This window comes from Manacus candei, unplaced genomic scaffold (genome assembly GCF_025592945.1).
Source record: "Manacus candei isolate 608988 ecotype Guabito, Panama unplaced genomic scaffold, ASM2559294v1 h1tg000033l, whole genome shotgun sequence".
NCBI lineage: Eukaryota > Metazoa > Chordata > Aves > Passeriformes > Pipridae > Manacus > Manacus candei.
In genome coordinates, this window is record NW_026138081.1 from 5,791,363 (window position 1) to 5,819,025 (window position 27,663).

General features: G+C 43.8%; 2 protein-coding genes across 4 annotated transcripts in view; one reads left to right on the plus strand and one right to left on the minus strand.

Annotated features, from left to right (window-relative positions):
* The window catches only part of TTC9 (tetratricopeptide repeat domain 9), a 28,328-nt gene extending 11,228 nt beyond the window's left edge, over positions 1–17,100 (plus strand). Inside the window, exons 2-3 of the mRNA XM_051791597.1 lie at positions 10,649–10,831; positions 15,939–17,100. Coding sequence (XP_051647557.1) covers positions 10,649–10,831; positions 15,939–16,018 — 263 coding nt within the window. The 3' untranslated portion in view covers positions 16,019–17,100. The remainder of the gene's footprint in view (positions 1–10,648; positions 10,832–15,938) is intronic.
* MAP3K9 (mitogen-activated protein kinase kinase kinase 9) overlaps positions 1–27,663 on the minus strand; it is a 131,012-nt gene that overhangs the window by 28,350 nt on the left and 74,999 nt on the right. The gene's annotated exons all lie outside the window — the stretch shown is intronic.

Below are 27,663 nucleotides of genomic sequence, written 5' to 3' on the forward strand. Positions count from 1 at the left end.
CTTTAGTTTATTTGTTTTCAGCCTGATTTCCAAAGGAAATTAGTCGTAAGCATGTATGTTTTCTGCAGTCTGCCTGTCAGTCCCCTCTCAGTAACTTTCAAACCTGTTGGCCAACTAGATTTGATGTGTCAATGATACAAAGTTCATATGATATAAATGGAGGACAGGGAGGAGGTAGGGACACTAGAGGGCCAACTACGTGAAAGGGTGACGCTTAAACTCCCTGTCAAAGCTCAGGCAGATGACAGCCTGGCACAGCCAGGGTTAGTTCGCTGTTGCTGACAAACCACTCTTCTCTGTAAGTTTCTTTCATGCATTTCTAAGGAAAATAAGTTTGAGACCTTTGTTTTACACCTCTCCCTCTTCAGTTATTTAGAAAACAGTTGACTTGGGCATCCTTGCCTTTTTGATTCTGTCAGTTGTTCTCCTCTCCATCCCTCCCACGGAGGCCATAAAGGTTTCTCTCTGTTTCAAAACATCATTAAAAGGGAAAGGCTTTGGGCTACACTGGACCTGGATAAAACATGTGAATTAGTAATTAATTTAATGAAGGAAATGCTCCTCCTCATTTGACATCTCCATGTTGCCAGATGATTCTTTTCAGCTAGGGAGCGTTCAAGACAAAACTAAAAGCATTTCAGTCCCTATCAATTATACATGGTATGAATATACAAAGAGGTGGCCCCAGGGCAAGCCTGCTTTCCTCCCCTTAGCAGACTCTGCAGTGGTCAGCTCTTTCATGTGTCCTGGGAGGTGAACTGTGAGCCACCACAGGGCACAGCACACAGATGTTATGCAGCCATGTCATTGTGGCTTGTAGTACAGGATGAAGTGCTAGCTTTCATCCCAGATTGAGCATGCTGCAGGAAACCAGACTTGAGGCAATCATGGCACACACAACTGTCTGTGACTTCATTTGGGAGTCTTCAAGCTGTTCCAGCTGCATTTCACAGTACTGTTGTCAGTTAATTTGAACCACTGTGAGCAAAGGATGCTTTTCTCTTCAGTAGAGAAGGCAGCTTGAAATCCACCATTTCTTCCAAAGTGCCTCCCTATTTACAGAAATTGCCTCCTTGTCTCAGATGGGTTTAAAAAAACCACCATCCTTCCATTCATCCACTTGATTTCCCTGTTTAATATGTTCTGGTGAGAATGATGGCACTTCTTGGAGTGGGACTGCTGATGAATGCCAGACACTTACTAGATGGTTGTCTGGTGTTGCTGATCACTGATAAAATTCTATGTACTTTTCTCTTGTGAAAACAACTCAAGAGACAAGATTCCTTCAGTGGATATCAATAGCAACAGGAGGCCAGAGGAGGAAAAGGTACGATGTAGAGAAGGTACCACAGTGAGAGAGTAAAGCAACACGAGGTGAGCAAAAGCAAACAGCAAAGAAGAGGCACTGGAATAAATAGCAACTGGAACAGATCCGAAGGCTAAGCATTTGTAATTGACTGGACTAGACTAGACTAGATGAGTACTGATTTTAAAAGATAAAGACAGGTCAAAGACTACTAGATAAGTCAGAGGAGGAAACCTCCAAGGTATTTAACCTGAGAAATCAACAATAGCAGCCTTGGCAAAAACAAACAGAAGGAACTTCCGTCTCTTCTAATGTGGCTACAGTAGGAGCTAGTATTTATAGAATCAAAATTATTTAGTAGTTAAAAGCTGACTGAAGCTCTTGCTCCACCAGTGCTTTGATAGGACTTTGCTCCTACCTCTGGGAAAAAAACAAAGGCATGCATATTAGAAGATGATCTTCTTCACATGAAGATCATCTCCATGTGAAGCTCTTTAGTTTGGTAGAATAAAGATTTGCTGGTACACAGCTGAAGGCAGATTTTGGCTTCAGACAACAATTCTTGTTTGCATGACATCTAGGTTTCAACTACTGCTTTAATATTACCACAGCTAAGAATTTTCAGTAAGCCTCTGGTTTTATTTTGAAGGACCAGTAACTACAGAAAGTGGTAGGTGAAAATACTCTTTTGAAACAGAAGCTATGGGGATCAGATGAAAAGTTGGCTGAAATTCCTTGCTTCTCAAAGCTTTGGCCCTCTGAAGGAAAACTGCAGTATTGTATCACTGGATTCATGACAAAAAAGAAGCACAAATCACCACAAACTTACCTTAAAAGTAGCTTAAGAAACATAATTTAGAAATAACGAACACTTTTAAATAACTGTGCTCTTCAAAACTACAGAATTCTGAAATATGGGGATATAAACACATAGCAAAAGCTAGCAGTCATGCCAGCTTTGACTTAAATGCTCACCTGTTCACGTGTCCTGCTAAGATGTTGGTCTGACATCCTCCAACAGGACCTTCTGATAGGAATTCGCACTAAATGGCAGCTGTCAAGGACAACTCAGGATTGTTTATGCTCTGAGTGTTACAGGACAATCAAGAATGGGACTGAAGAGTTGTCAAGAGCCTTCTATCCATACCCATGTGTGGTACAAGTGTACAGATAAGACAGTATCCCAGATAACTTTTGCTTACGCTGTTCATAAACACTTGGAAATCTAGAAACCTTAACAACTTTCCCAAGCAATCTCTTTCAAAGCTTCTTTCTCTTTACCGCTATAAAGTTTTTCCTAGCTGAAATGTAAGCCCTCTTCTTACTTCCTGAGTACAAGAAGAACAGATAGTATCCTGGTTATGCCCTTCTTTGCATTAGAGTTGGGTTTTTTTCTTTTTATGTAGATGATCAGAGTTAGCCTCTCTTCCCTCACTGTCTCCTTGAGGGCTTATATTCTGTCCTCTCTGGACCATTTGTTATTGTCAGGGTCCTCCTGTGGATTTTCAGCAGAATTGTTCTCCAACAAACTGTTCCCCTGCTGTACTTACACAGTGGGGGGCTTTCCTGCCTAACTGTAGGACTTTTAACTTTCCCCTGTCAAATTGCATCCTGTTTTTATCAGGACACCACCAATTTGTGAGGATCCTTTGAAACTTTACCCATATCTTCCAGCAGACACCGGCTCCTCACATCTAGGTGTTATCTGCAAATTGACAAGAAGTCTGCAGTCTGTCATTTAGGTCTTTATTGACAATGTCAAATACCATGGGGCCTAGGACAGATCAGTGCAGAACCCTACTTAATGTTGCCTTTCATTTGGTTAACAAAGTTAAGTCTATTCATTGAGACTGTGCTCCTTCAACCTGCTTGAGAAAATGTCACTAAAATTTGTCATTTGAGTAGCGTAAAAGCCAAGATATCTACTGTTTCTCTTTTACCTTCAATATTGATCACCCTATCACAGACTGAAGTTAAACTGATGTGTTCTGGCAGCTCATATTAGCTGTTACTTATCTTCTTGTTATCGGCCCTGTGCATTCCAAAGGGAGGCAATAGGCAGAGGCCTAGGGTGGGCTACCAGCCACAGAAAGCCTGACACACAGGTTCAGCAGCTCCTTTGAGAACTACTGAATACCTTTTAATGTGTACGATGGTGGAAGCATCAGCATACTTCAGTCACTACCATTGCCTCTCTCTCTCTCATAGAAAAGCTAATTGGAGTGGTGAAGTCAGGGTCCTTCTTCTGGAAGAGGTATGAAGGACTCAGGAGCAGCAGAGAACTGAAAGAGACCGTGCTACATATTGTAAGGAAAGCATGGCCAGGATGGCAGGATGGGGAGGAACAGTTGGTATCTGTTTACAAATTGAGAGTCAGGCTGAGAAGAGGGGGAAGGCAGTTTGGAAGAGGTGGCTTACTTTGGGCTCTCCAAACATTTGTGGATCCACACTTCATTTAGCATTAATCCCCCCCTATGGGGAGAGACAACCTGTCATATAGTTTGGATTTTAATTTTCCACACGTTTCCTTGTAAGCAGAAACATACGGGCATGTTTAGACCTTTTTGGTACCTGGAGAGGAATAAATGAGAGCCACTGGCTGGAAAGTTTTACCATCATTGTGATATTCCCTTTTCATCCCATTAAGGTTGTCTGGGAACTAGGAGTCAGCTGATCAGATTATTGCCAGACATTATCAAGCTGTCTATAATTAGCTTTTTATTGGTGAGAAGCCAGAAAATCCTCTTTGTTTGCAAGCTTGGACTATAGAGAAAGAAGAAAAATATTTAATGAAAGAGATTGTTTGGAAACTGTAGATCCTAATTAGTATCTGAGTCTAGTAGTGAAACTGCATGCAGCATTTCTCTGAAAAAAAGATGCTTTAAGCATCCTCTTTTGAGGAATGCTGCATTGCATTCTTGAAAGGCGCAGCATGTGTGGAGCTCTGTGCAGATATGGATGCTTTACTCTGTTCCTTTGGCACAGGTTTCTTACACTGAGCATGTTATATGGCTCCTTTTAGTGTCAATCTGTATTGAAAATTTAATATAAGATCAAACATAGGTTAAAAATTGGGCTGTGCCTTCTTACAGGTAGGCTGTGCAGCTTGCCGACTCAGGATCAGTAACTTCAACTTTAGAGAAATTTGGATAAGTATTCAAATAGCTAGTTATTTTTATGCTGTGCATTAAAATTACAGTAGTTTAAGTCCAAGGTGACTTTTAAACTAAGATAACCCTTTACATTTTCAGCATCATCTTATGAGTCACATTACCTGATTTATTTTAGAAGCTAATTATATTCAAAATACTAACACATGACTTACATTTTTAGTCTCATGTAGTAATGGTATTCCTTTTAATTCTTCCAGTGTACACTGTAAGCTCCATGTGCTTTTTGTAAACACCATTTACACAGTCTGCAGCACACAGAGATTAATGATACATCCATTAGTGGCATGGTTAGAAGGTTGCTGTCTATTCCAAGACAAATATTCCTTTGTTTCCCCTCCTGGTTTGTTGTATAGTCCAATACTTTCTCTTCCCAAATACTTCCACCAGAACTTATCTCTACCATCTTTTCTCTTTTCTGAGGAAGAGCATCACCATGAAGGATGCGAGGTCTTCTGAAGTACAGGACTTTCCTAGTCTGCCCAATTAATTTGAGTCTTAGATATGAGAACAAAGCCTGTTCAATGATATATATATAAAGGTCTTAATGAAATGTCTGAATAAAAACCTGAAGCAGTAATATCAAAGCATTAATCATGTTCCCAAAGTAGAACCAGAGCAAGAATATGCACCATCTTCCTGCAATTTAAACATATTTTAAGTGAGCTGCTGGCTGCTACACTTAAGGTGAGATCATATCTGAAAGCAAAGTATTTTGCAGAGTTTAACTGTGCTTATTTCTCGGAATGACACTGTCAGTTTGTGAAATACAGATTGAGTTTGTAGTGGCTGGAGTACCTAGCACTTGCTAAAGAGTAACAATCCACACAGGTTGTTAAACTTCAGTGATTGAGTCAAGAGTAAATACAGTAAAGAGGGAAGATCCACTTCAGGTTTAAGCAGTACTAGGTTTAGCTACTTCTCTCTGCATTGCAACCAAATAAATCAATACAGGCTGTTTTTTTCATTCTAAGGAGTGGGAAAAAACTAAGGTCATTTGGATGCAGACCCTTTTGCATGGATATATGAGAATGGTTCAACCACATGACTTACCATTAGCTCTTGTATAGGACACCTGCTCCAGTCTCCAGGGAATATTTGCAAGGGCTGGCTTGCAGCACTGCAGATTACTATCCCTTGGTGAGTATAGCCAGCAGAGAAAAAAGGTGATTACAGCAGGAATGTGACTGGGGTTAAGTGATCTGCCAGAGGAGCTACTGCCATACATAGCTAGAGAAGCTGGTTTCCTCTGCCTGGATTTCAGTGTTATAAATGCTCCTCTTGGTCACCAGGCTGGCTGCACTGTGTTTCCTTAGCACCTTGTCCCAAAGTCTTAATTCCACTTCTCTGCCCAGACCTTGCCTCCTCAATAGACCTCAGCTCCCAACTCCCTTTCACCACTACCCCTTTCTGTGCCTCTGTCCCCACACTACTCTCAGGTGCAGTCTCTTCCTCTTGCAAGCATCTGTCTTTCTGTCATATGTGAAACTTGATTTCCACTTTCTCCTTTATTCCTGGGACCGGTAAGCCAGTAAGAGGATTTTTGTGCTCTCAAAGTTTCCAAATCCCCACTTTTTCTAGATCAAATTGTGACCTGGGTGGACTAAATATTTAAAGGATTTGGGTACCAAATTCTAAAGCATATCTCTACAGTATGCAGTACCATACTGGGTTTTATTTTCAGTTGGCCAGCTATAGATTACCAAGAGGATAACAGAAGGCACCTGCTTGACACAAGCAATATCTGCCAGATTTCCATTTGCAAAGCCAAACAGTGAGGGAATGAGATGCATCCAAAGAGACAGTCACCAGAGATCTTTAACGAGATATGTTTCCCTAGCCTGTTTTTCAAAAATACCTGAACTGTCTTGGCTGACATTTTCCAAAAGCAGACATCAAAGGCAGATATCGCACATGGAATATTTTAGTCCATAAACTTAAAAACCAACAATTTACAAGTTACCCTCTCCTACAGTGGAAGGCACAAGGCAATCTTAAAAATAGGCAGTGTGACCAGCTTACCTGAGTGATAGCGAACAGCAAACAAGACAGGAGTTTGGGAAACATTAACTTGCAACCCAAGATTCTCCTGTAAGGCAAAGGCATTTTCATCTCCCAGAACAACAGCAAATGGATTCCTGTTATGACTAACACAGTGTGCTGAGCCGAAGGATCGTAGGGTAGGGATATGCTAATGCTGCTTGCACAGCAATTTGTCCCATTTGCTTAAGTGTTCTGTTAACATGGACGGGTCTCAAGCCTTGCCTATAATGGGAATTTAGCCACTGGTATACAAAGTGTCTGGACGATTGTTCTGGCATGCAGATTTACCCTTTGGTGAAAATTGCCAGGCGAGCAAGGCTCTTGATATTGTTGTTCAATATCTCTATGTTAAAACCTGGACATGCTACTCCCAGACTTAGTTCTTAGCTCAGCCAAAATTTGAAGCCAAAAGTTCAGGCCAAACTGAGCTATTTGTGTAACCTGCAGAGGTATTCACACAGAAGAGGTTTCTGTGATAAGATGCTAAATGACAGCACTTTCAGTTGAACTTTGTTTTGCGGGTTCAGAGAACAGCTGTAAAAGCGAGGAAAGCTGAAAAGTAAGGGTATTTTTTTAGTAAGAGACTCTAGTCACCTCTTTATAAGGGCTAAGAAAGAGAAAATGGAGTGACTTGATCAGAATCTGATAGTACCAATGCAACAAGGAAACACAAGCTTTTCAGGGTAGCAAAGGTGTGGCTAGTTAATTGCAGCTAAACAAAAAAAATCAGGATAAAAATATAGTGATGTTTCTTAAACAATTAAAGTAATTAGCCTTTGAGAGAAAAGGGTGGTCATGGATCTTTTCTTGCTGGCACCGGTCAAGCCTAGATAGCTTCCTGAAAGATATTCTGGAATTCAAAATTACTTCAGGGTGGAATAAAATAGAATTCAAACCTGTCAACTGCCAAGATTTTAGTTACAACTTCCCACCATTGCTAACCACAGCTGGTGGTAAAGGTTAAAGGTGTAGATGTATTTTGGCTCTGCAGGTGCTTTAATCTTTGTTTTGCCCAGCCTTGTGCTGAGCAGGGATATACAAACTATCTCACTTATCTACTGGTACCAGATTGGTATGGCACCTCTCAAATTGTTGCAGCTTATGGAGCTGGCTGGCATGGATTTGAATCCACAAATTAAAATGTACAAATCTAGGCTTAACGTTCCTCTTGTGAAGAAAACCAGACAAATTTCCTGTTTCCTTGCTTAAACATCAGCAGTCACTTGGGCAGTGTGATGGACAGGGCCCTTCCTGTGGAGCTAATAGCATTAACCTCCTCCCTGTTCCCATGGCACATTTTACCCAGTAGTTGCAAGATGGCTATTTTATTTTATTTTATTTTACAGCAGGTGGGGACTCTTCAGCACTGCGTGACATACATGGTTTTAAAAATTAAAAGTTACTTATTGCTTAACCTGACACAATATATCAGCTGCCAAATTGCATATGATAACCAAATACGGTGGATAACTATCACACACTGCAGGAAGCAGGACAAGCAACATTTCTGAGTTGGGGAGATGTAGCCACTAGATGCTGTATTACAATGACTGTGAGACTTGCAGGGAACGGATGACTGTAGGTTTGCATCTGCAAGTAAACGGCACCGTTCTAATCACCAAAGAGCTGCTAGAGCTGATGCAGTGCACAATCAAGCCCACTGAGTTTTGAGAAAGTAGGAGGAGGATCTGAAGAAACTTCTAGGTTTGGTCTTTCTCAGTGAGCTCTGTTCCTCAGAGGGATTCACTGGAGGCCTATTATGAACATAGAAGGAGGGTGATAAAGTGTTTGGTGAGGTAAACAAATACTCCCAGCCAGAGTTGCACATGTCTGTTTAGGAAAACAATACATTTTCAAAACAATTCTCCCCTGACTGAATTAGGTAGTAAGTACAAGAATTCAATGTCTCTTCCATTTCTGAAAGCTGAATTACTAACAGCCTCAATATTTGCATTGGATCACAGTCGATTAAGATCATTTCAGTCCACCAAGAACTGAAAACATGCGTGTCTAAATATTTATAAGGGAGATACTCCCTCCAGGTTCATTTCCAACAGCCGTTTCCAATGCTGGGTCTCCAAATGGCCAAATCTTCCAGCAGAACTGTTTCCTGCACATCCATCTGCTCGCTCTGTTCAGATAAACACGTCTCTCCTGCTAGCCATGTGGTACTGACTTCTCTTCACCGTGTACATAGTTAGTGGGGATGCCCTGCAGAAGCTTTACTGTGAGTATGAGTCACAGAAAGAACCCAGCTGGATATCTGGAAACCCGTTTTGGTTTGTGAATTAGCAGGATGTGGGAGACTTTTTCTTTTCTTTTAAACCAGTCCATGAGGCAAGTCCAATATGGAATTACTGAGTTAATATATATGAATAAACTGCCTGTCATTTTTCACAGAGGCATTTCTATGACTCTAACTGGAAATGCCAAGTAAGAAATGAACAGAGAGACTGAAATCCACCCCCTAATTGCTCCGAAAGGCAGTTTCACAGAACGTGAAAGGCTGGCTCAGATTGGCAGTATGCAGAAAGCTACTGCCACTGCTGTACATGCTGCTGATCAGCAGATAAACAAAGCAATCCTTTTTCCAGGGTGGTAAAGCCAGTAGTAAATTTACGCAGCCATCTTTTTAATAGCTTTGAAAAATAAAGGAAAACAAGGCACAGTCATTTCAAGCTTCATTAGAAACAGAGTAAGAAAAAACAATGTGTGACAAATAGGAAGGGGCAAACTTTGGATAAAGAAATGCTGCTAAGCTTTTAAAAATATACATGGTTTTTAACTGGCAATCAAATAGCAAGCAACCATCTTTTGAAATACGTGTGCACATTAATGGCAGGAACTGTTAAAATATATTGACATTCCATTATTAAAGCAAATGGGACAAAGCTCTGGTTACTAATGGCTGCATCACTCAAACAAATGTACCAGCAGTAGGGCTAGTTCTGCAGTCCTTGTTCAGCACATCTGCACCATCGGTGCTCTGCTGGTAGAAGCCTGTTTATGATTGTTCCTGGTAAGGTCTTTTAAGTTTTAAATGTGTAATTGGATTAGGAATGTGTTCTGTCCATGTTAAGTGATCATAGTTTTGGACTAATTTATGTTGGAAGGAATTTTAGGAGGTCATCTAGGCAACCTCCTGTCCATGAAATGTAAAGTGAGATACAGAGAGGGTGTAGGGCTTACATCAGGGGTGCAGGGGAAGAGGATCAAGAACTGCATCATATTCTTGACCCAGCATCATATCCTCTCACCTGCAGTTACCATGCAAAAAGTGAAATCTGGCTATTCTTTGGTGTCACCTTAACTGTGATGACTTGGATTTCCAGGAGCAGTGAGTCTCCTTGCCAGAGACACACTGAGTAACACCACCTGCCATGGGAAATTTCTCTCCATGCCCTGGCACTTGACACTGCCAGCCTCTGAACTGATCCTTGTAGTGGCATTCTGCCTTCCTTCCCCAAATTGTGTCAATCCCAAAGTTGCCTTGGAATGCAGCTCTAGATGGGCTTATTTTTGGTGGCAACACATTCCAACAGGGCAGAGCCCCTTGTTTTCTATAGCAAAACTCCCTACAGGATCTCCTGGATAAAAGGTAATTACATACTATTTTTAAACCTAACAGCCTTGGATTAAGCCATATAAAAAATTTGATCCAATTTATCCTCCTTTTTCTTGTCACATAACAGTTAGACTGCCTTTTTGTATATTTTGGAGCTGCAGCCCTCAGTCTGAGAAGCAATGTCACTACAAATGAAGCCAGCCACTGCCACGAGATTGTGTGGCATTCCAAAGCTGCAGAGGGTCATTTATGTTCTCCCTCTCTGCCCCAGTGTTGTGTCTGTGTGTGTGTGCACGCGTGTGTGTATGTGTGTCCCAGGAGTAAACACAATCCCTTTGCTTTGCAATGCCAAAAATAGAAGCATTGGTATTTAAATTGCAAACAATCGCAGGGTTTGGCAAACAATCCATATGACTGCACCCTTTCTGAATCATGGGGCTGAGTCATTTCCCTCACCTAAGCTGCTCTCTTCTCCCGCAGTTTGCAGGAGCAGGGATAAATAAGGCACTAATGTTCTCCTGTCTGTCTGTCTGTCTGTCTCCCTGTCATACCCATCCCCTGCAGCCTGCCTGCTCCAGGCCGAGCTGGTGAATTACGAGAGGGTCAAGGAGTACTGCCTCAAAGTGCTTCAGAAGGAGGGCGAGAACTTCAAGGCGCTCTATCGATCGGGAGTGGCATTTTACCACCTGGGTGACTTCAACAAGGCCCTCTACTACCTGAAAGAGGCAAGATCCCGCCAGCCAACAGGTATGGGGAGGGGAGCAGGGATGTGGCTTTGCACTGAGTGCTTTTGTATTCCTTTTCATGAGACTTAGTCTGTCCCTGACTTGATTGCGTTGATTTCCACAGGGATGAGCATGACTCACTGTGTATCCTTTGCTGCACTCCCCTTCAAGCACTCTTGGGTAGTGCAGCAAGGTTGCAGTGCCCAAAGATTAACCATTGCCAAGGCTGCAGCATGACCTGGAAGATGACAGCATTGCTGGAATGTGGTGTGGAGGGAATTCTACCTAGTTTATTTTTGAAGAAGAAAGCAGGATGGAGGAAGGGTGTACCCTGACCATTATATTTTCTGACACTGAGAAAAAGCTTTTTCCCCTTAGCAATGCCATGAGACTATTTGTAATCCTCAATAGCTGTGCCTTCCATCATCTCAGTAAAGATACTTTGATCAAGGAGACAGACATTTACCCACAAAGCAGTCATCAGGATGCTTCAACTTTTGCCATGAAATCAGCCAATTGCCTGTTAAGTATCTGTCATCCATCTGTCAAAACCTTACAGTTCATTTGGGGACAGCAATGAAATTGTATATCCAAACAACTTAACCTTGCTAGAACAACCATCTTTATGCTAACCTGCCCAGCCTCAGAAGGCAGGTGGAAGGCCATGAGGCAGAGTTATGGGGGTTTTTTTAGATAGTAATAGGGACATAAAACAGCACTATGGAAAATTAAAGGATCACAAGAAAGCAAAATGGAGGCCACGTGCAAAGAAAACACACAGAACGGCTCTTCAGCTGAACCTGAGAGGAAAGAGGGAGAACTGGGTGTGAAACAGGAGCGAGCCTGGGTCCTGGCAGAGCATGGTGGAGCTGATATTCACTGAACTAGAGGCAATAAGGGAGGCTGTCAGAGCTGGCTGTGCTTGATATCCTACAGGAATTGGCCCTGCAGGGCTCCTGCAGTGGCTGTGCCCTGGAGGAGCATCAGGGAGGGTGTGCTTGAGAGTGTGCTGGGATCTCCTTCCTCTTCCACTTCCCATAAGGGTGCTTGGTCCCATCTGCTGTGCTTGGCCATGGGCTCCGGGCAGTCTGACAGCACAGCTGTGCACCCCACACTCCCAGAGCAAACGTGTTTAAAAGCTCAGTTTAGCCTATTTTAGTTTACAGTGTGCCCTTCTGCTTTCAGCCCCTGCCAGAACCAGGAAATGGAGAAGCATATGCAAGAGAAAAACAGTCAGTGGAAAATAAGAAGTTATCCTAACCTTGAGGTTTTGACTAGGCTCAGATGTGAAAAATTACTTTTAGCTGAACCACTTTGCTTCCATTTTTTTAAATAGATGTTTCTGTACTTCTCTACCCACCCCCCCTCGTGATACTATTTATTTGGTATTCCTCATTGCTTCTTGAAATAAATACTAATTTATTCAACAGCAACAACTTCAAATACCATGCTTGCTACAAAAATGTACCAGAAAGTGTCCCTAAAGGCCCTTTATGTATACAAAACCAGTTCTGGCCTTCAGCTCTGCATCAGAGACTCTTTCCTGTTATTTGTAGACCATTCAAGGCTGTTGTTTCACTGTTTTATTTATGATTATAGAAAACTTGGAGGGTATTCAGGGGGAAAGAATTGAGCATGTACAGTAAGAAAGGATGTGGCTGTTAAAACACAGCAGTAGAAATCAGGTAACACTATCAAGAATTATTATGTGACCAGGAATAAGTCAGTGTCTCCAGTTTTAGTATCTCCATCTGCAAAGTGTGATTGCTTTCCTTTATCTGAGGTTTCACTAGGCTCACTGGTAAAAGCACTTGTCTGTTATTACAGATATGTTCTGTGTGTTCTTTTTTTTTTCTAATAAGGAATGTTTTTGGCACAAATCACTGGTAGTTATTCTCTTTGGTGGGAGAGATTTTGTATGGTAAAGAGGAATTAGTTAGCAAAGGGTTTTACTGTTCTAAAGGGCTGTCAGCACAGCAGATCCCTTATGGCTATTTACTATCTATCCAGGGTAAAGGAAGGTTGGGTTGGGCCTGATTTCTTGTTCTGCCTCCAGACAAAAATCACAAAAGCAGATGGAACTAACACAAGATAATTGTATAACCCTCCTTACTCAGGGAGAGGGAAGCTATTGTTAAGTCATGTAAAGTATGCATGGAGCCCTCTGTGATCTCAGTGTGCAGAGGCTGGCGCAAGATAGGCAGCCAGACAGGCACCTTGCTGCAAGCCTTTCTCAGCCCTCTCACACTGGGGCAGATTGTCAAAGCTGGTACTGACTGGGACTGGGACCAGGACCAGACCATTAGCTAATATCAAATACAGGTCTCTGCTGGCCCTGTGCTGAGAGCCCACCTTCAGACATCCCATGGGCTGCCTGTACAAGATGTTTCCTGTGCTGTGTGGGGCAGGCTTGTGGCTGCACTGGGGGCTCTGCTTTCCTGGACTCCTGCAAATCAGAAGTCCTGGGAACAAAACCCAGGCCATGGTGTCTGCACAGAAGATAAGCAATTGGGCTTTGAAGCTACAGGAGAAGCAGAAATGACCTTTAAAACGGCATTAGGCCACACTGCAGAGGGACACAGGCACAGTCCTAAGAGCCAGGACACATATTTCCATTGCAGCTTTGCCAGTATCTCTTTGCATGGGTCCAGCCTCTCATCTGAGTTGTCCTGTTATTTCCACATCAGCCAAAGGGGATCACTTCTTCACTGAGAGATGAGAGTCTTCTCCTCATTAACATTTACACTTTGAAATACTTCCGTAGGCAGAGCTAGTATGGTGCAATACTATTTGGTAGAAAAAACCCTCACAAAGATCAGGCTCCACTTCTATAAACAGAGTGCTGATCTCATTATTTCTTCTTGGTAAACTAGTGGCCTCAAAAATGAAGCAAAACATGCCAAAACCTGCTAGAGAGATTTATAAGTAGCTCACAATAGGAGCATCTCCCGCCATCTATCAGGCTACACCTTATTTTGCCCCTGGCTTTCCAGGCGTGTGGAAGTCTCCCAGATAAGTGAAGCTGTGCCATCAGCAGTCACTACCTTATCTGAAAGCTAAAGGGGGCTGGCAGCCTTTCCTTTCCCAATTATGCACTGACCCTACTTCTACTGCCTCTGCCAGGCGCCGAGTCCCTGCGGGCCCAGACAGGTGGGATTTCCTGACAAGCCCACGCAGTTATCCCTTTCCTTTTCACCGGCACCAGGCAGGCATTTAGTGCATGCACCTTGGTGGAGGGATGTGTACCCAGAGTGCAGCCCAGAGCCTAGAAGGGCACAGAAAGAGAGGCTGCAGTGAGACGTGGGTAGCACAGCAGGACCCTGGCTGGGCTGTGTGCCCTGTCTTCACACAGCTGGGAGTGAGTCAGCCACCTGCCACCTGCACCCATTTTATTTTAAGTGTAAAATTCAGGGTTACCCCCTCAAGTGAATTTCTTCACTCCAGGAGGCTGCGCAACTAAAATCAACCCTGTTGTTTAAAAAGATGCTTTAAAATTTGCTGGGCTGGTAAGAAATGCTAATGCATGAACAGCCCAGGATGCTGGTGTATCTTGTTTGACACAAGCAACAGCAGAACTTTTTATCTCATTAAGAATGCCCCAAACGGGGCAAGTAGCTTAGTCATCAAATCCCAGCCTCTAGAGTACCTAGGATGATGCAGTTGAACCTGAAGAAGACTAAGGGATACCCATCTCCCCAGAAACAGCTTGAGAAGTCACAACAACACCACAGTGCCACAGCCCACTGATGCCCCATGGCATGTTTATATGGATATTTTGTATGAAGGGAAACCAGTCCATCTCCCACTGATTCAGTGCTAGCGGAGGGCACAACAGAGATGTCCCTTTCTCATAGTTGAAGGAAGCTTTGCACCCACAACTGCTTTGGTCCTGGTGCTGGATGTGTTCCCAGTAATTTGTTCATTGCTTTGAAAGCTCAAGCACTTCTCATTTCCCTAGCTGGGGTGGAGCACATCACTGTTTGGATGAGGAGGAGACAAGATTGCCCTCTGATTGGACTGCAGTGCAGTTCAGATTGGTTTCTGAGGATCTATTAAATGGACAAAGCTGGCCCTGGTTGGCTGTCTGAGCAAGGCTCTGAGCAAAGAACCATTTTTCAGCCAATACAGAAGTGAAAGTGGCTGTGTTTTTGCTTGCTTGCTTCTGGTCCCACATGGCTTTTGCCACTATGTGGGTGCTGCATGTGTGGGAGGTCACCCTCATGTTAGAAATCAACATGATTTGATAAGGGATTGGCCACGACTGCAGAATCATTGGCTCTCTCTGGAGGCACATACCCATTTAGATCAACCTGTGATTCAGGGTGAACAGGTTCCCTTACAGCTGAGGCCAGGAGGTAAAACCAAACTCACATGTTCTGTGTGGTGTGTTGATGCTCTGAAATGCTGGAAGGAAAAAGAGGGCTCAGCTTATCACCTGCATGGTGCTGGGATCTCATAGCTCTCTACAGGGATGAATCAGTGGTTCTCTGCCCCTAGAAACTTCATTAGACAGGATAGACACAAGGCAGTATGCAGCATACAGCATATGACAAAAATGCAGATAGTGTTGTGGTGTCAGATAGTGTCACATCATTTTTATATTTCCAAATGGAAAAATTAAGGCAAGCAAGGGTACAAAGAGAATGTGAAGGATGCTCTTCCCAATTCTACTCACCATGGAAGGAGTAAAATAGATTGCAAATGGAATGAGAGTGAAAAGGCAGAGAGCATGAATGTACACAGAATGTCTTCAGGGGCTTGCATGCAGGCACTGCAGGAAGGGAAGCCAATGGAGGTGCCATTCCACAAGTACAGGAGAGGATGATCTGGATAGTTTCAGCTGTGCAAGTTCCATTGCACTGACCAAGAGTAATCAGAGAGAAGGTAAAAACTAGCTGAGGCAAGACTGTGACCAACAGGAATTATGAGCACAACTCAGACCAGGTTCTCCAGAACCAAAGCTTCAGGGTTTGGTTCAGAGCCCCTTTCAGCTGATACTGTTCCAGCACACAGCGCTGGAGCTGTGCTGCTCCCCAAGTGATGTACCAAGGATGAAGATGCATCCTGTCTGTCTTCCACAGGGAGTTGTGTAACCACTGTACCTGTATGTGTGCATTCTTTCCCTGCAGATACCAATGTCATACGATACATCCAGCTGACAGAGATGAAGCTCAGCAGATGTTCCCAGAGAGAAAAGGAAGCTTTGTGAAAATGAAGTCGCTTCAGTTGAAGTGCCCAAGGGGGAACATTTCCTTCCTAGAAGCTCACTTGGTGGATTTTCCTGTTTGCTCTGCCTCATCCTCATCTCCTCATCCATCCACTCTCCCTTGCTCTTCATTGAATACCAGTTTTGAAAAAAAAGAGACTTAGACGCTGCATATGGCTGCTTGCCAACCATGGTAATACCCCTTCCCCGTGGCAAAAGAGCACAACAACTACAGCCAGCCTTGTTCCCAGACAGCGTCACACACCTGGAGTAGGCGATGCTGGGGGACCTGTCTGGTCTGGAACTGACTGCCTATTACCTATTAAGGAAGCAACCTCAAGAACAACGACTTCCTGACCAGGCAGGTTGGAGACCAAGAGTTTCCGATCTGAGTGATCACTGGAGCTTGGAAGAGCTAAGAAACCAAGAGGGCCGCTGGTCATTTCACAGGGGACAGCAAATGCCTTTTTACCATCAGTTCCCTCTGCCTGCTTCTCCAGTGTGTGTTGTTGGTCTCCAGTGAGAGCTCACGTGCTCCCAGTCTAATGTCAATGAAAACTGTTTCTAAACATCCTCTTAATGAAAGCACAGAGCACCCTATGAACCCCCTGCAGAACTGTCCCGGTGCCAGAGAAGAAGGCTGTGGGCTACCACAGAGCGCTGAATGGACTGTGAAAGCATGGTGTACAGTGTGAGGGAAAAACTGTGAAATAATCCATTAAAGGCAAATAAAAATTATTCATAGGCAACAAGTCCAGGCATTGCTTTTCAGAGGCACCTGTTGCGTTCCCCGTGTCCAGACAGACAACATTGCCTAGTGGTGGGGCAGCATGGGGTGGAGAACAAGGGATATCTTCATTTTTACCTTGGCTCTGCCAATGCCTTGATGTGTGATCTTGGGCAAGTCACTTAGCCTCTTGGTGCCTCAGTTTCCCTATCTGTACACTAGGGATAATAATACTTCCCTACCTCGCAGGGGTGTTGTGAGGATGTATTAGTTAATGTTTGTAAGTAACAGTACAGTGATGTACAGTGCTAAGTATTATCAGTACATTGGATTGAGGTCTTGATTCTGCCACCTTGTGTTGGTGCTTCCTGTGTCCTGTTTTTTTCTCTTGTAGGAGAACATGGTGCTGACAAACAGGGAAGGACCAAGAGCTTTGGAGCCTATTTCAGCAGCCCATAGGGCCTGTTTAGACCTTCTCCAGCAGTTTGACTGTTTCTAAGAGCTCAGGCTCCTTGGCTCAAAGGTCCTTTTCTGAAGCTGCCAGTAATGGGATCAGTAAGGGCCACAAACACATTTCCCATGTGACTTGCTGCAGCAGTGACCCACAGAGACCTATTTACAGTTGCAGGATGTACATGAGTGGTTTCATCCCATGGCAGTCAGTGTCAAGTGAGTATACCCAGAGTTCCTTAACTCAGCCCTCAGCTGAAACATGGAAGCTGAAACAGAGAGCTGAACAGAGTTCAGCCAAGTGCTGTGTGCTTTCGTCCCACTGGACGTCGTGTCTGCAGACAGTTGGCTGTGGCATCCCACACTCCAGCTGTGGTATCTAGCCACACTTTTCTCCAGCCAAAATTTGAAGGAGTTGTTAAAGAAACATCAAGAGAAAAGGCAAATTGAATATAAGCCAACAGTGTGCTGTGGGGGGCATCAGGCACAGCATCACCAGCCGGTTGAGGGAGGGGATTGTCCTGCTCTGCTCTGCACTGGTGTAGCCTCGTCTTGAATATGCAGTTTTAGGCACCACAATATAAGAAGGATACAAAGCTCTTAGAGAGTGTCCAAAGGAGGGCAACAAAGATGGTGAAGGGCCTTGAGGGGAAGCTGTATGAGGAGTGGCTGAGGTCACTTGGTCTGTTCAGCCTGGGGAGGGGAGACCTCATTGCAGTCCACAACTTCCTCTTGAGGGGAAGTAGAGGGGCAGGCACTGATCTCTTCTCTGTGGTGAACAGTGACAGGACATGAAGGAATAGTGTAAAGCTGTGTCAGGGGAGGTTTAAGTTGGATATTAAGAAAAGGTTTTTCACCAGAGGGTTGCTGGGGACTGGAACAGGCTCCCCAGGGAAATGGTCATGGCACCAAGCCTGTCTGAGTTCAAGAAGTGTATGGACAATGCTCTTAGGCACATGGTGTGATTTTTGGGGTTGTCCTGTGCACGGCCAGGAGTTGGACTTTAATGATCCTTGTCAGTCCCTTCCAGCTCAGGATATTGTATGATTCTATGATTTTACGAAATCTCTGTCATTGTCTCTGAAAAAACTTAAGTCGTATTTTATCATAACCAGTCGTATCCAGCTTACATTAGAGGTGGGGAAGAGATCATGTTAAAGTGGCATATAAGTCTCTGAAATAAGGCAGACCTACATCAATTGTGTAAAACTTATATCAGCTGAGATGGCACCAGAAGTTCATGTTCCTCTGGTGGGTGGTGGAAGGCAGCTGCTTCCCAAAATTGGGAACACAGTGTGCAGTGACTGTGAAGGAAAGGGCAGTATCCTGGAGGCAGCACGGTCACCTTCTTCAGATGGCCCACGGTTCATACATCTGGACCAGAAATAGCAAGCACCCCTGCCCATCACTACAGATGTCTAAGCAATAAATGGCACTACAGCTGCTGCTAGGAAAAGAATTGCTTTAAAGACAAAGATGACAACTGAGGGAAATTCTGTAAGTGGTTTTAACCAGACCAGAAAATAAAGGTTAAGCAGAGATGTGCTTGGCTGCATGTAAGGTGTACCTGGTACTGTATAAAACAGAATTAATAAGATTCTGGTTGTCAGATGCATGCAGTCCTCTATATCCTAAATACATCACAGCACACAAATAATTCAAATAGAGGTGACTCTCCCCCACTTCATATTGCTGATGACAGTTCATCCCACAGCCACGTGTCTCTTCATTAGGACTGAAATGAGGATTCATCCTGCAGGCCACACAGGAGGAAAGGATACCATCTACGCAAACAGTCTCTGCCCCAGGAAAGCTCAGACAAGCAGAGGCAGGCTTGTTATTCATGACCTTAATGTAAGAGAAAGGGCATTCTCCAGCCACTGGAGATGTAGGTCCATGACTGTCATTTTGTCTGGAAATAATTTTAGCCCTCACAATGGCTTTACTGACATACTGTCACTGCATCAATCCCATGTATATATTAGTATGAAAAAGGCACAGCAGGCTCTAGTCTCCTCAGTTTTCAGCATCTTTCCCTTCAGGAGCACTGCAAAGGGTGGGAGAAAGAGGGAAGTTTGTGAATGTGCATAAGAAACAGATCTCAGAGAGCCTTCAGGGACTACACAACAACCTATTTTCTGCAGAAAACTCTTGTCCCTACATACCTTGACACCCAGAGCACCTGCAAGCAGTGCACACTCCCAACACAAGCTGAAGAAGGAAGTCACCTAAGAAAACAGTCAAGAGACTGTTTTGACAGTGTGTAGCATTTGTATGTTTCCACAGTAACATTGAGCCTGAGAGAAAGTGGACAAAACTCCATGTTGGGGACCCTCCACATGCAAGGAGAGACATGGTAGCAATGCCACCAAAATCCCCAGAACTCCTTTGGACTGTACTCTCCCAATAGTAGCCAGTTCTGCCTTGCAGTCTAATTAGAAAGATGTGCAGACACATCACTTCTACTGTGTGTGTCAGGGGAGTAAGAAGGAGCCTTTGAAACCTTCTAAAGTGCTTTGTCTTCTGCAGAAGAAAGAGAGGGCAGATTTGACATCCAACACATCAAGAGGCTATTCAGCTCTAGAGAAGCAAGGCCCTAAAAGACCATAGGCAAGTTTATCTTGTGGCATCTACTGAATTTAAGAATACCTAAGGGAGAAACTTGTGGTTTTGTCCAAGAACTGTCTTAACAGGAAACAAAAGAGTGAAATAAGGGTTGGCTGTAAAGGGGAGAGCCCAGTATCAAGCCCCCAAGAAAGAGATCTACATATTACAACAAGACCCTCCAGAGTCCATAGTTAAATATTGAGTTACACACCTTTTCCACTGAGCAGTCCTTTATAGCCAGATGTGGAGGTGTGGGCAGAGGGCACCCAATCCCACCCAAGTTAACCAAACATTGTTACAGGGAGTTGGAGAGACAGAGAAGGACTTGTCTCTGTTGGAGGTAGTCATGTCCACTACAAGTTGATGGTATGTTTCTGTGGAGCAGTCAAATGGCAATGTGAAGATACATATCCTAGAAGCCCAAAAAATCAAACAAGGCTTTAGCTCAGCCAGATGGTATGTCCGTATGTCATCAACATGCAATACACAGGGGAATGAACACAGGTCCCCACATGTACCTAGCAGGGCTAAAATCTCTCCAGTGCAATGAGAAGTGAGCCCATTCATCCATCATATGTGAAAACAGCAGGAACAAAACAGCAGGTGCCAGGCACAGCAGTAGGACAGCAAGCAGGAACCTGAGGCTGAAAGGAGAGAGGGATGAAATGATCATGGGGTGCAAAATATGAGCCAAACCCAGGTTCATGGGCAGAATGAGAATTGAAATAATGAAAAAAACCCAACTGACCAAAGGCTTAGCCACACTATTTGCAATTCATAACAACACCCAGTTTTGGCAGGATACACAGCAGGAAAAAAAGGCAGCAAGATTAGATGTGATTTTTCCAGCTGGAGGGGACACAAGAGGGGGAGGCTTCCTTCCTCCAGCACAGTCATTTTCAAAAGTGCGAGGAGAAGACAAACACATGCTCGCTACAGAATTTTTCCAAATGTGTGTTAACAGTTGCTGTTGGTAGAAGTGGCCTGAATAGGGTGGAAATGTCTTTGTTTAAATTAGGAAGAGGGTATGACTGGTATACGGAACTGATGGGAAGGCAAAGGTCTGGCTATTCTTGCTTGCTAGTGAAATCCAGGAGCCTAAAAGATGAAGAGGAAGGTCTTGAGTGCAGAGCAACTCCCTTAGCAATGCATTTCCATTTACCTTCCACTTGCAGAATTTCTCTGCAAGTTTCATCTGTGTAAATGTTCTCCCCAAACTACAGCCAGCAGGCCCAGGAGTGGCTGTGTTCTCCTCATGTTTCACATGAGATCTCCAGAGGTTTTGTCTGCATGGTTTTCTTTATGTTCCGTCCCTTGATGATACCCTTTCTTTTCACTTTTTCCGAGGGGTGGGAGAAGGGAAGGGGGAGGGTATGCACTGGGCAAAGGGGAAATCAAACCAAATTCACCCAAGACCTGCTGACTATCTTTTCTCTGCTTGTTTGTTCACCTTTCACTGATGTTCCTCCCAAGTTTCTATGGCAGAACTTCTTGATCTGCACAGTAGTTTAGAGGTTTGGGCAGGGGTTACTTAAATAAGGAGAAACAGTGGTGGGCCAATGTGTCATGTCACCCAGATGGGATGCTTGCGAGGACGCAGTACATTATCACGTTTCTTAATACTATCCATGTGTTTGCATAACCAATTAGTAGGACTTTGTATCACTGCAGCTGGTAAGAGCTGGATTCCAGAGATTGTTCTGAGCTAATCTTCTTAGGAGTTCCTTGGTTACTAAGTGCTGCAGGCACACCAACAACAGCCTCGATGCTACTCCAGTGAAGGTGATGAGAAGTCAAGATACTCTCCTGGCCTCTCTCACACCTGCAGTTGAAGGAAGGTAAATTCATGGATACTTGATGAAAACATGAGAGGAAACCTGTGGCAATATGTGACTTTGAGGCAGTTAGTAGCTTGTGAGGTGGAAGGCACAGATGTGGAGAGGGGAAAAAACCCCCTCTCCTCTGCTTCGCAGAGAGAGATGCTCTCTGTCAGAGCAAGGGACCAGCTCTCTCTTCAGCCCAGAGAACTGTGCCTACAGCAACTGTTTCCAGTTGTGGTTAGGAATCAGAAAATAAACAGACCGTGTAGTGCCCAGGAAATTACCTTGTTACTCTACTTTCATGCTCTCTCCCTATCTTATGGAAAGCACTTGTTAATGAATAGGTAAGGGGGCACATATGGCACTATTCAACTGTGGCCATGGTGAATGAAGCTGCTCTCCAAGAGAGGCTTCACAGGCCCTACCCACAGCCTCCTTCCTTCCTTTATTCCCAGCCAGGTCTTATAAATAGCAGCAGCTCTACAAAACTTAACTTCCACAACTTTTATTTCCTTCCAGAGGGCTCCCCTTTTGCCTGTGGGGAGTGTGAACCTGTGCCAGCTGGTAGCTACCTCTGGTGACTCCTGTCACTGGAGAGGAAATAGTTTGTAATGCAGCCAGGTGGAATTGGAAAGGGCATCACTAAATAGGAATTTGGCTGGAGCTTTGGGGCCAACATGGATTCTCATACAAGTAGTGCCACCAGAACTTCAGTGATTCCACATGCCCGGGCTCCTGTATACATGTATACTGGAACACCGTGTGTGTGTACACATGGCACTCACGAGAGCTCCCTATTGCCCACAAAGCCCACAGAGGAGATGGCAGATTAGCTCAAAGAGTGAATCACTGGTGTACTCTCTTCATTGGAATATTTTCTCCCCACAGATGAGCTAACAGAAGCGCATAAGCATATGTTCTCTTGTCTATTGTCAGAGCTTCAAATCAAAAGTGTTATTAATCTGAAACTGTACATTTTATGTATTAGACCCCAGCTAACCTCAGTGCTGTAAAGGTTTGGTGTTAACTATTGTGTAATATTGGCATCCAAAATGCAAAATTTGAGCACTGAAGATGACAGAACAGCTTTCTATAAAGAACTCTGCCAAGAGAAAAAAATCACTTTGCAACAAAAGGAGAAAGATCTGGTTCCTAGTAACAGAACCAAGATTTAATATTAAGTCATCTCGACTAGTGACTTTATTTTCATCACTTAAGGAGGCTCTTCTCATCTACACACATGTGAATGTGTGGGTGGGTGGGTGCATGAGGGGGTTGTGACGTGCAGCCCTGAGGGCAGAAATGTACAAGACAGAGCTGGACCAGACCACCTGCTGCCCAGTCCATTCCACAGCAGGATCTGCTCCAGCTCAGCCAGTCCTGATATGTTCTTACTGACTGCTTGACTCCTGAAATAAGAGCAGGGCAAATGTTTGGTTACCCATTATCGCTGTTGTATATTATTATATATTATATTGTTACAGTTCCCAGTTCTGCAGGCTTTTATCTGGCCATGAATCTGCAGTGAACATAACTGCTTACACACTGTTCCCCAGGGAGAGAGAGGAGGGAGAAGATATTCCAAGGGAAGCAAGAGCTTCATTGAATGTGAAAACCAGCCTGAGTACTCATTGCAGACCAATCAATCAAAGCAGATGCAATCCAGAATCTGGGATCCTGTTTGAGCAAGAAAGGAAAGGACAGTTTAGGTGGGAAAAGGAACACAGGAAAAAAAGACACAGATACCCATAGCTGAAAGTCAAAAGGGCCTGGCAGGAGGTCTGACTCCAGGGCAGAGGAGTGGTTTCTGGAAGGAGTGAAAGGAGTGAAACACAAGAGAAAGAGGAAATAGAGAAACGGAATATGGTAAAAAAATCAAAAGATAGAGCTGATAATAGGACTTCCAGTCCTAGTAGGACTTGGTCATCTGGATGACCAGACCCTACCTCTGAAGACAGAGCGAGGAATAGTGAAACTGATATCATCCTGAGGACACAAGGAGGAGATCTCAGGCAGTGGCTATCTGCTGCACCTTTAAATGCTGATCCCTTTCTTTTGCCTTTGTATTGCTTCCGATGTGCTATACCAAGAGACAGACCAAATACCTTGTCCTGATATATATTTTAACACATGACAGAAGCATCAGGGCAGGGGGGGGACAGGGACATTGTGCATAGCGTCATCATTTCAAGACCTATACTAGTTAGAAGTGGTAAGTCACCTTTGGTATGTGTTTTGGGGACAGAATTATTTTGAGACCTGAAACAAAGCAAATGAGAGCTTTTTTCCAAGGCTGATATTTTCTTGGTGACTTCAGATTCCAGCCCTTCTGCCAAAGTTGTCCATAAAGCAGGCTGCTGTTTCAGTTTGGTGGGGGGAGCTTTTGCTGTCAATGCCTCTCCTTCAGCAGTGGTCCAAACTCAGATGTAGTTGCACCTGTTTCCTCCTGCAGCAAGATCTTTAACTCATGTTCTAGATGGAAACTGTTGCTGAGCATGTGATACTAAAATTAAAATGTATTTTAGTGGCCACTGGAAAAATGTGGCCAATATTCAGATTATTCAGAATGAAACAGATACACTAAGCATTTCTCTGATTTTGCTTAGCAAAGGCAGCTGGAGAATTTAAGTTGGGAACAAAGGATTTTCACTTCTTAACCAACAATGGATAATTTGCAGCCACTCAGCTGCCTGTGTTATTCTTATTTCGTGATGGCAGCCCAAAGAAAGCATTTTAGCATAGCCTGGAACAGCCTCAGGGGAAAGCCATGTGCTGGGTGAACTGTGTTATCAGCTCCCTGAAAAGAGCTGGTGATAGAGCTACAGACTCTGCAGACTTCCTCCACTTCACGCAGCAGCAGTACTGGGTCACAGCAGATCTCTTGGCATCAGATAAAATCCCAGCTGTTTCATATTACTTCCTACAAACTTCTGGTTAGAGAAATGGCCACGTGCAAACTGCATATTCCTCACTCAGAGGTGGTCTCCAGCATCTTGCTGGGGCTGAATTAGATCCAACCAACAGCTTGCTGAATTCAGTAGGTTGTCTTTGAGGCTCAGCTGCCTCCCAGCAAGCTCTGAGCATTGACTCAGGGAGACCACATAAGCCCAAGGACACAAGCCAAGAAGCAAGTCCTTTCATGGGATCCTTCAGATGACCTCTGGCTGAGCGAGATATGGGGGCTGAGCCAGGATGCTCACAAAAAGCCAGGTCTCAGCATCAGCTGAGCAAAACAGATGTGTGACCCTTTCATAGTCCAGATGCCAGGCTTTCACATCAGCTCTGCAAAGTGCAGGGGTGGGTCACAAAGCCAGGGCTGACTCTGACTGGCATATCCACATTGCTAACAACCCTCACTGGTTTTGACTATCCCAGTCTTTGGTGCAGGGACTGTATCACACAGGCCTGGGCTTCCATATAAGCACAGAAATATAGTTATCTAGTCATTGTCCCAGCAAAATGGAAAGGCTGAGCAAGAGAGAAGCCTGCCTTGAGCATTACCAAACCAACATGTCACAGCACCAACCCAGACTTAGGTTTTCACCTCAGCCTGGCAAGGTCAAGTTGCTGTTCAACAGGCTGTCAGTCTGGAAGATTTGATTGATGTCTGGAAACTTATTTCCATATGAGAGAAGATGTACATATGAGAGAAGGTCTGAATCCGCAGATTACAGGTAACTGTATAGCTTGACTCTCAGATCAGTGGCTGGAAATACAACACTATGAGCTAGGAAAATCCTGTTATTTAGAGCTCACACAGTCAAATTTCAAAGCAATAGAAAAATGAGGAATCCCACAGTGTCATTAGTACTGGTTCCCATTATAAAATGAGCTCCATTTTTCTTCTGAAGCAATGCATCTTCTATGACATACGCTGTTGTTGAGAGACATCCCTCTTATTTTCAGTGTTCTGGGACAGCCATTTCCCACTCCACCTGTTATTAGTCTAGAGACTGATGTGGAGCTCTGGGGATCCCAGATGTTTATATCTCTGTGATGTCAGATGGACTCACATATGACTAATGAAAGATGGCTGTCTAATAAAAGATGACATCTCTCCTTTTCACTCATCATCAGTATAAACACAAAGTCCCTGCAAGGACTTCACAGTTCTGTGCATGATGAGCAAGCCAAGCCAAGCCAAGCCAAGCCATATCATCTCATACCATAACTCTGAGGAAGTATCAACTCTGAAAACAGGACTGGAAAAGATCCTCAAGAGACCATGTACATCACCCATTACCTTAAGGCAATTAGGTCAGATCAAGTTAAACTGCTTCTGAGAGATATTTATCTAACCTGTTCTTAAAACCCTCCTATGACAGAATATCACTGCCTTTTTAGATGGCAAGTTAAGAGACTTTTTACTAAAGCTTAAACTAAGTCTGCTTTCCAGTAATTTAAACCAATTGCTTCTCTTTTCAGCTACAGCAGATATGACCACAAATTTAGTCTCTCTCTTTGCAGCAATTCATGATTTTTGTGGAAGGCTCTTCTCTAGGACTGATCTTTCAGCTTCCATCAACATTTCTGCAGCTCAGCAAGTTTTCTGGCTCCTTGCTTGTTCTTCTCATTCTCCTCTGGATTTCTTCCAGGTGGTTTACATCTTTATTGGAGTGCAATGCTGAAGGCAGGACAGTTCTCCAGCTCTGGCCTTCCAGTACAAGAGAGAGCAGGAGCATTATTTCAGAGGTCCTATATAAGATAGGCCTCCTTACATATTTGCTGCACTAGCAAGGCATTGTTGACTCATGTTCAAGTTTCACCCTGGACTGCTTTGACTCATCCCAATTTCTCTTCTGCTGGGTTGTCATTAGGTCCTTTTGTATCTGTGCAGTCAACACTCCTTACTGAGATGCATCCCATGTGACTGAGAAACAGATTCCACAAAATCAGACATCACAATTCTTTTTCCATGAAAAGAACAGATCTGCATCTCTCTGCTTTTTAAAGGATACATGTGGCCAAATTTTAAGAAGCAGCAAAAGTAAGATTCAGCATAAAGTACCAGGTTTTGGGTGGGGAAAAATCAATATACTTGTTCCACTTTTGTAATATTGTTAACAAATTCTATAGCTGCTCAAGCTCTTCAGTGCTTTAGCAACTAAGAAAAACAAGACAGTTGAGAGGCACGGTCTGTAGGGAGCATCACTCACAGCTGTCTTTCATCATGTAAAGCAACTTCTGCTCTTTTAGATTGCCTTGCAGAGTCAGGCCCACTCAGATCATCCAAAATAAGCAAGATTAATAATGCCTGAGCAAGACAGGAACATGCAACAGCACAAAAATCAAGTGTTGTCCACCAAACCTTGAAAGCTCTTTCCCCAACATCCCCAGTCAGACAGAAGATATATGTTTCTTTCAAAACCTTCTAAGCAAAGTTCACAGGCAGTGCAGCCCATAGATTTGAATTACCATATCTCCTGGGTGTCTTGTTTTTTTAGCAGCTCACGCACCTGACCATGAACAGAAAATCAGATGATGTTCAACAGAAATTAAAATGGAGGAGAGATGGGGGGGGGCAGGGGAGAAGAGTGGAAATGTTAACTGAAGTTTTCCCAGATTCCAGTGAAGATTATGGCTTGGCTTCTGTTCCTAGATTTTTATCCTGTACTCACAGGTAGTGAGTAGTTCAGTGTCATCCAGAAAGACATTCTGATATTTGGCTTGCTGTTTGCTCTTTCACAAGAAAAAGTGTGCGCAACAGAGGACTTGATTTGGTAGGTCATGAGATTTGAATGCACACATTTCAGTGTTTCTGTCTTTAATCAAGACCTAAGGAACATGCCCCACATTAGTTGCAAGCAGTGTGAGGTTTCTGAAAACCTTGAAGTGGTGTCAGTGATCTCCTAACATTACTGAGCATGTAATTTCAGGGCAAAGCCAGCTTTGAGTTTGAGCTGATACTCTATGGGACACCTGTGGCAAGAGCAGAGTCAAATCTGTAGCTGCTTGGTTATAGTGAACCAGGCTGTAGGACACTGCTAGAACTCCTGACCCATTGTGGGCTCCATGCCCAGGTTCATGTTGAAGGTGTTAATTGC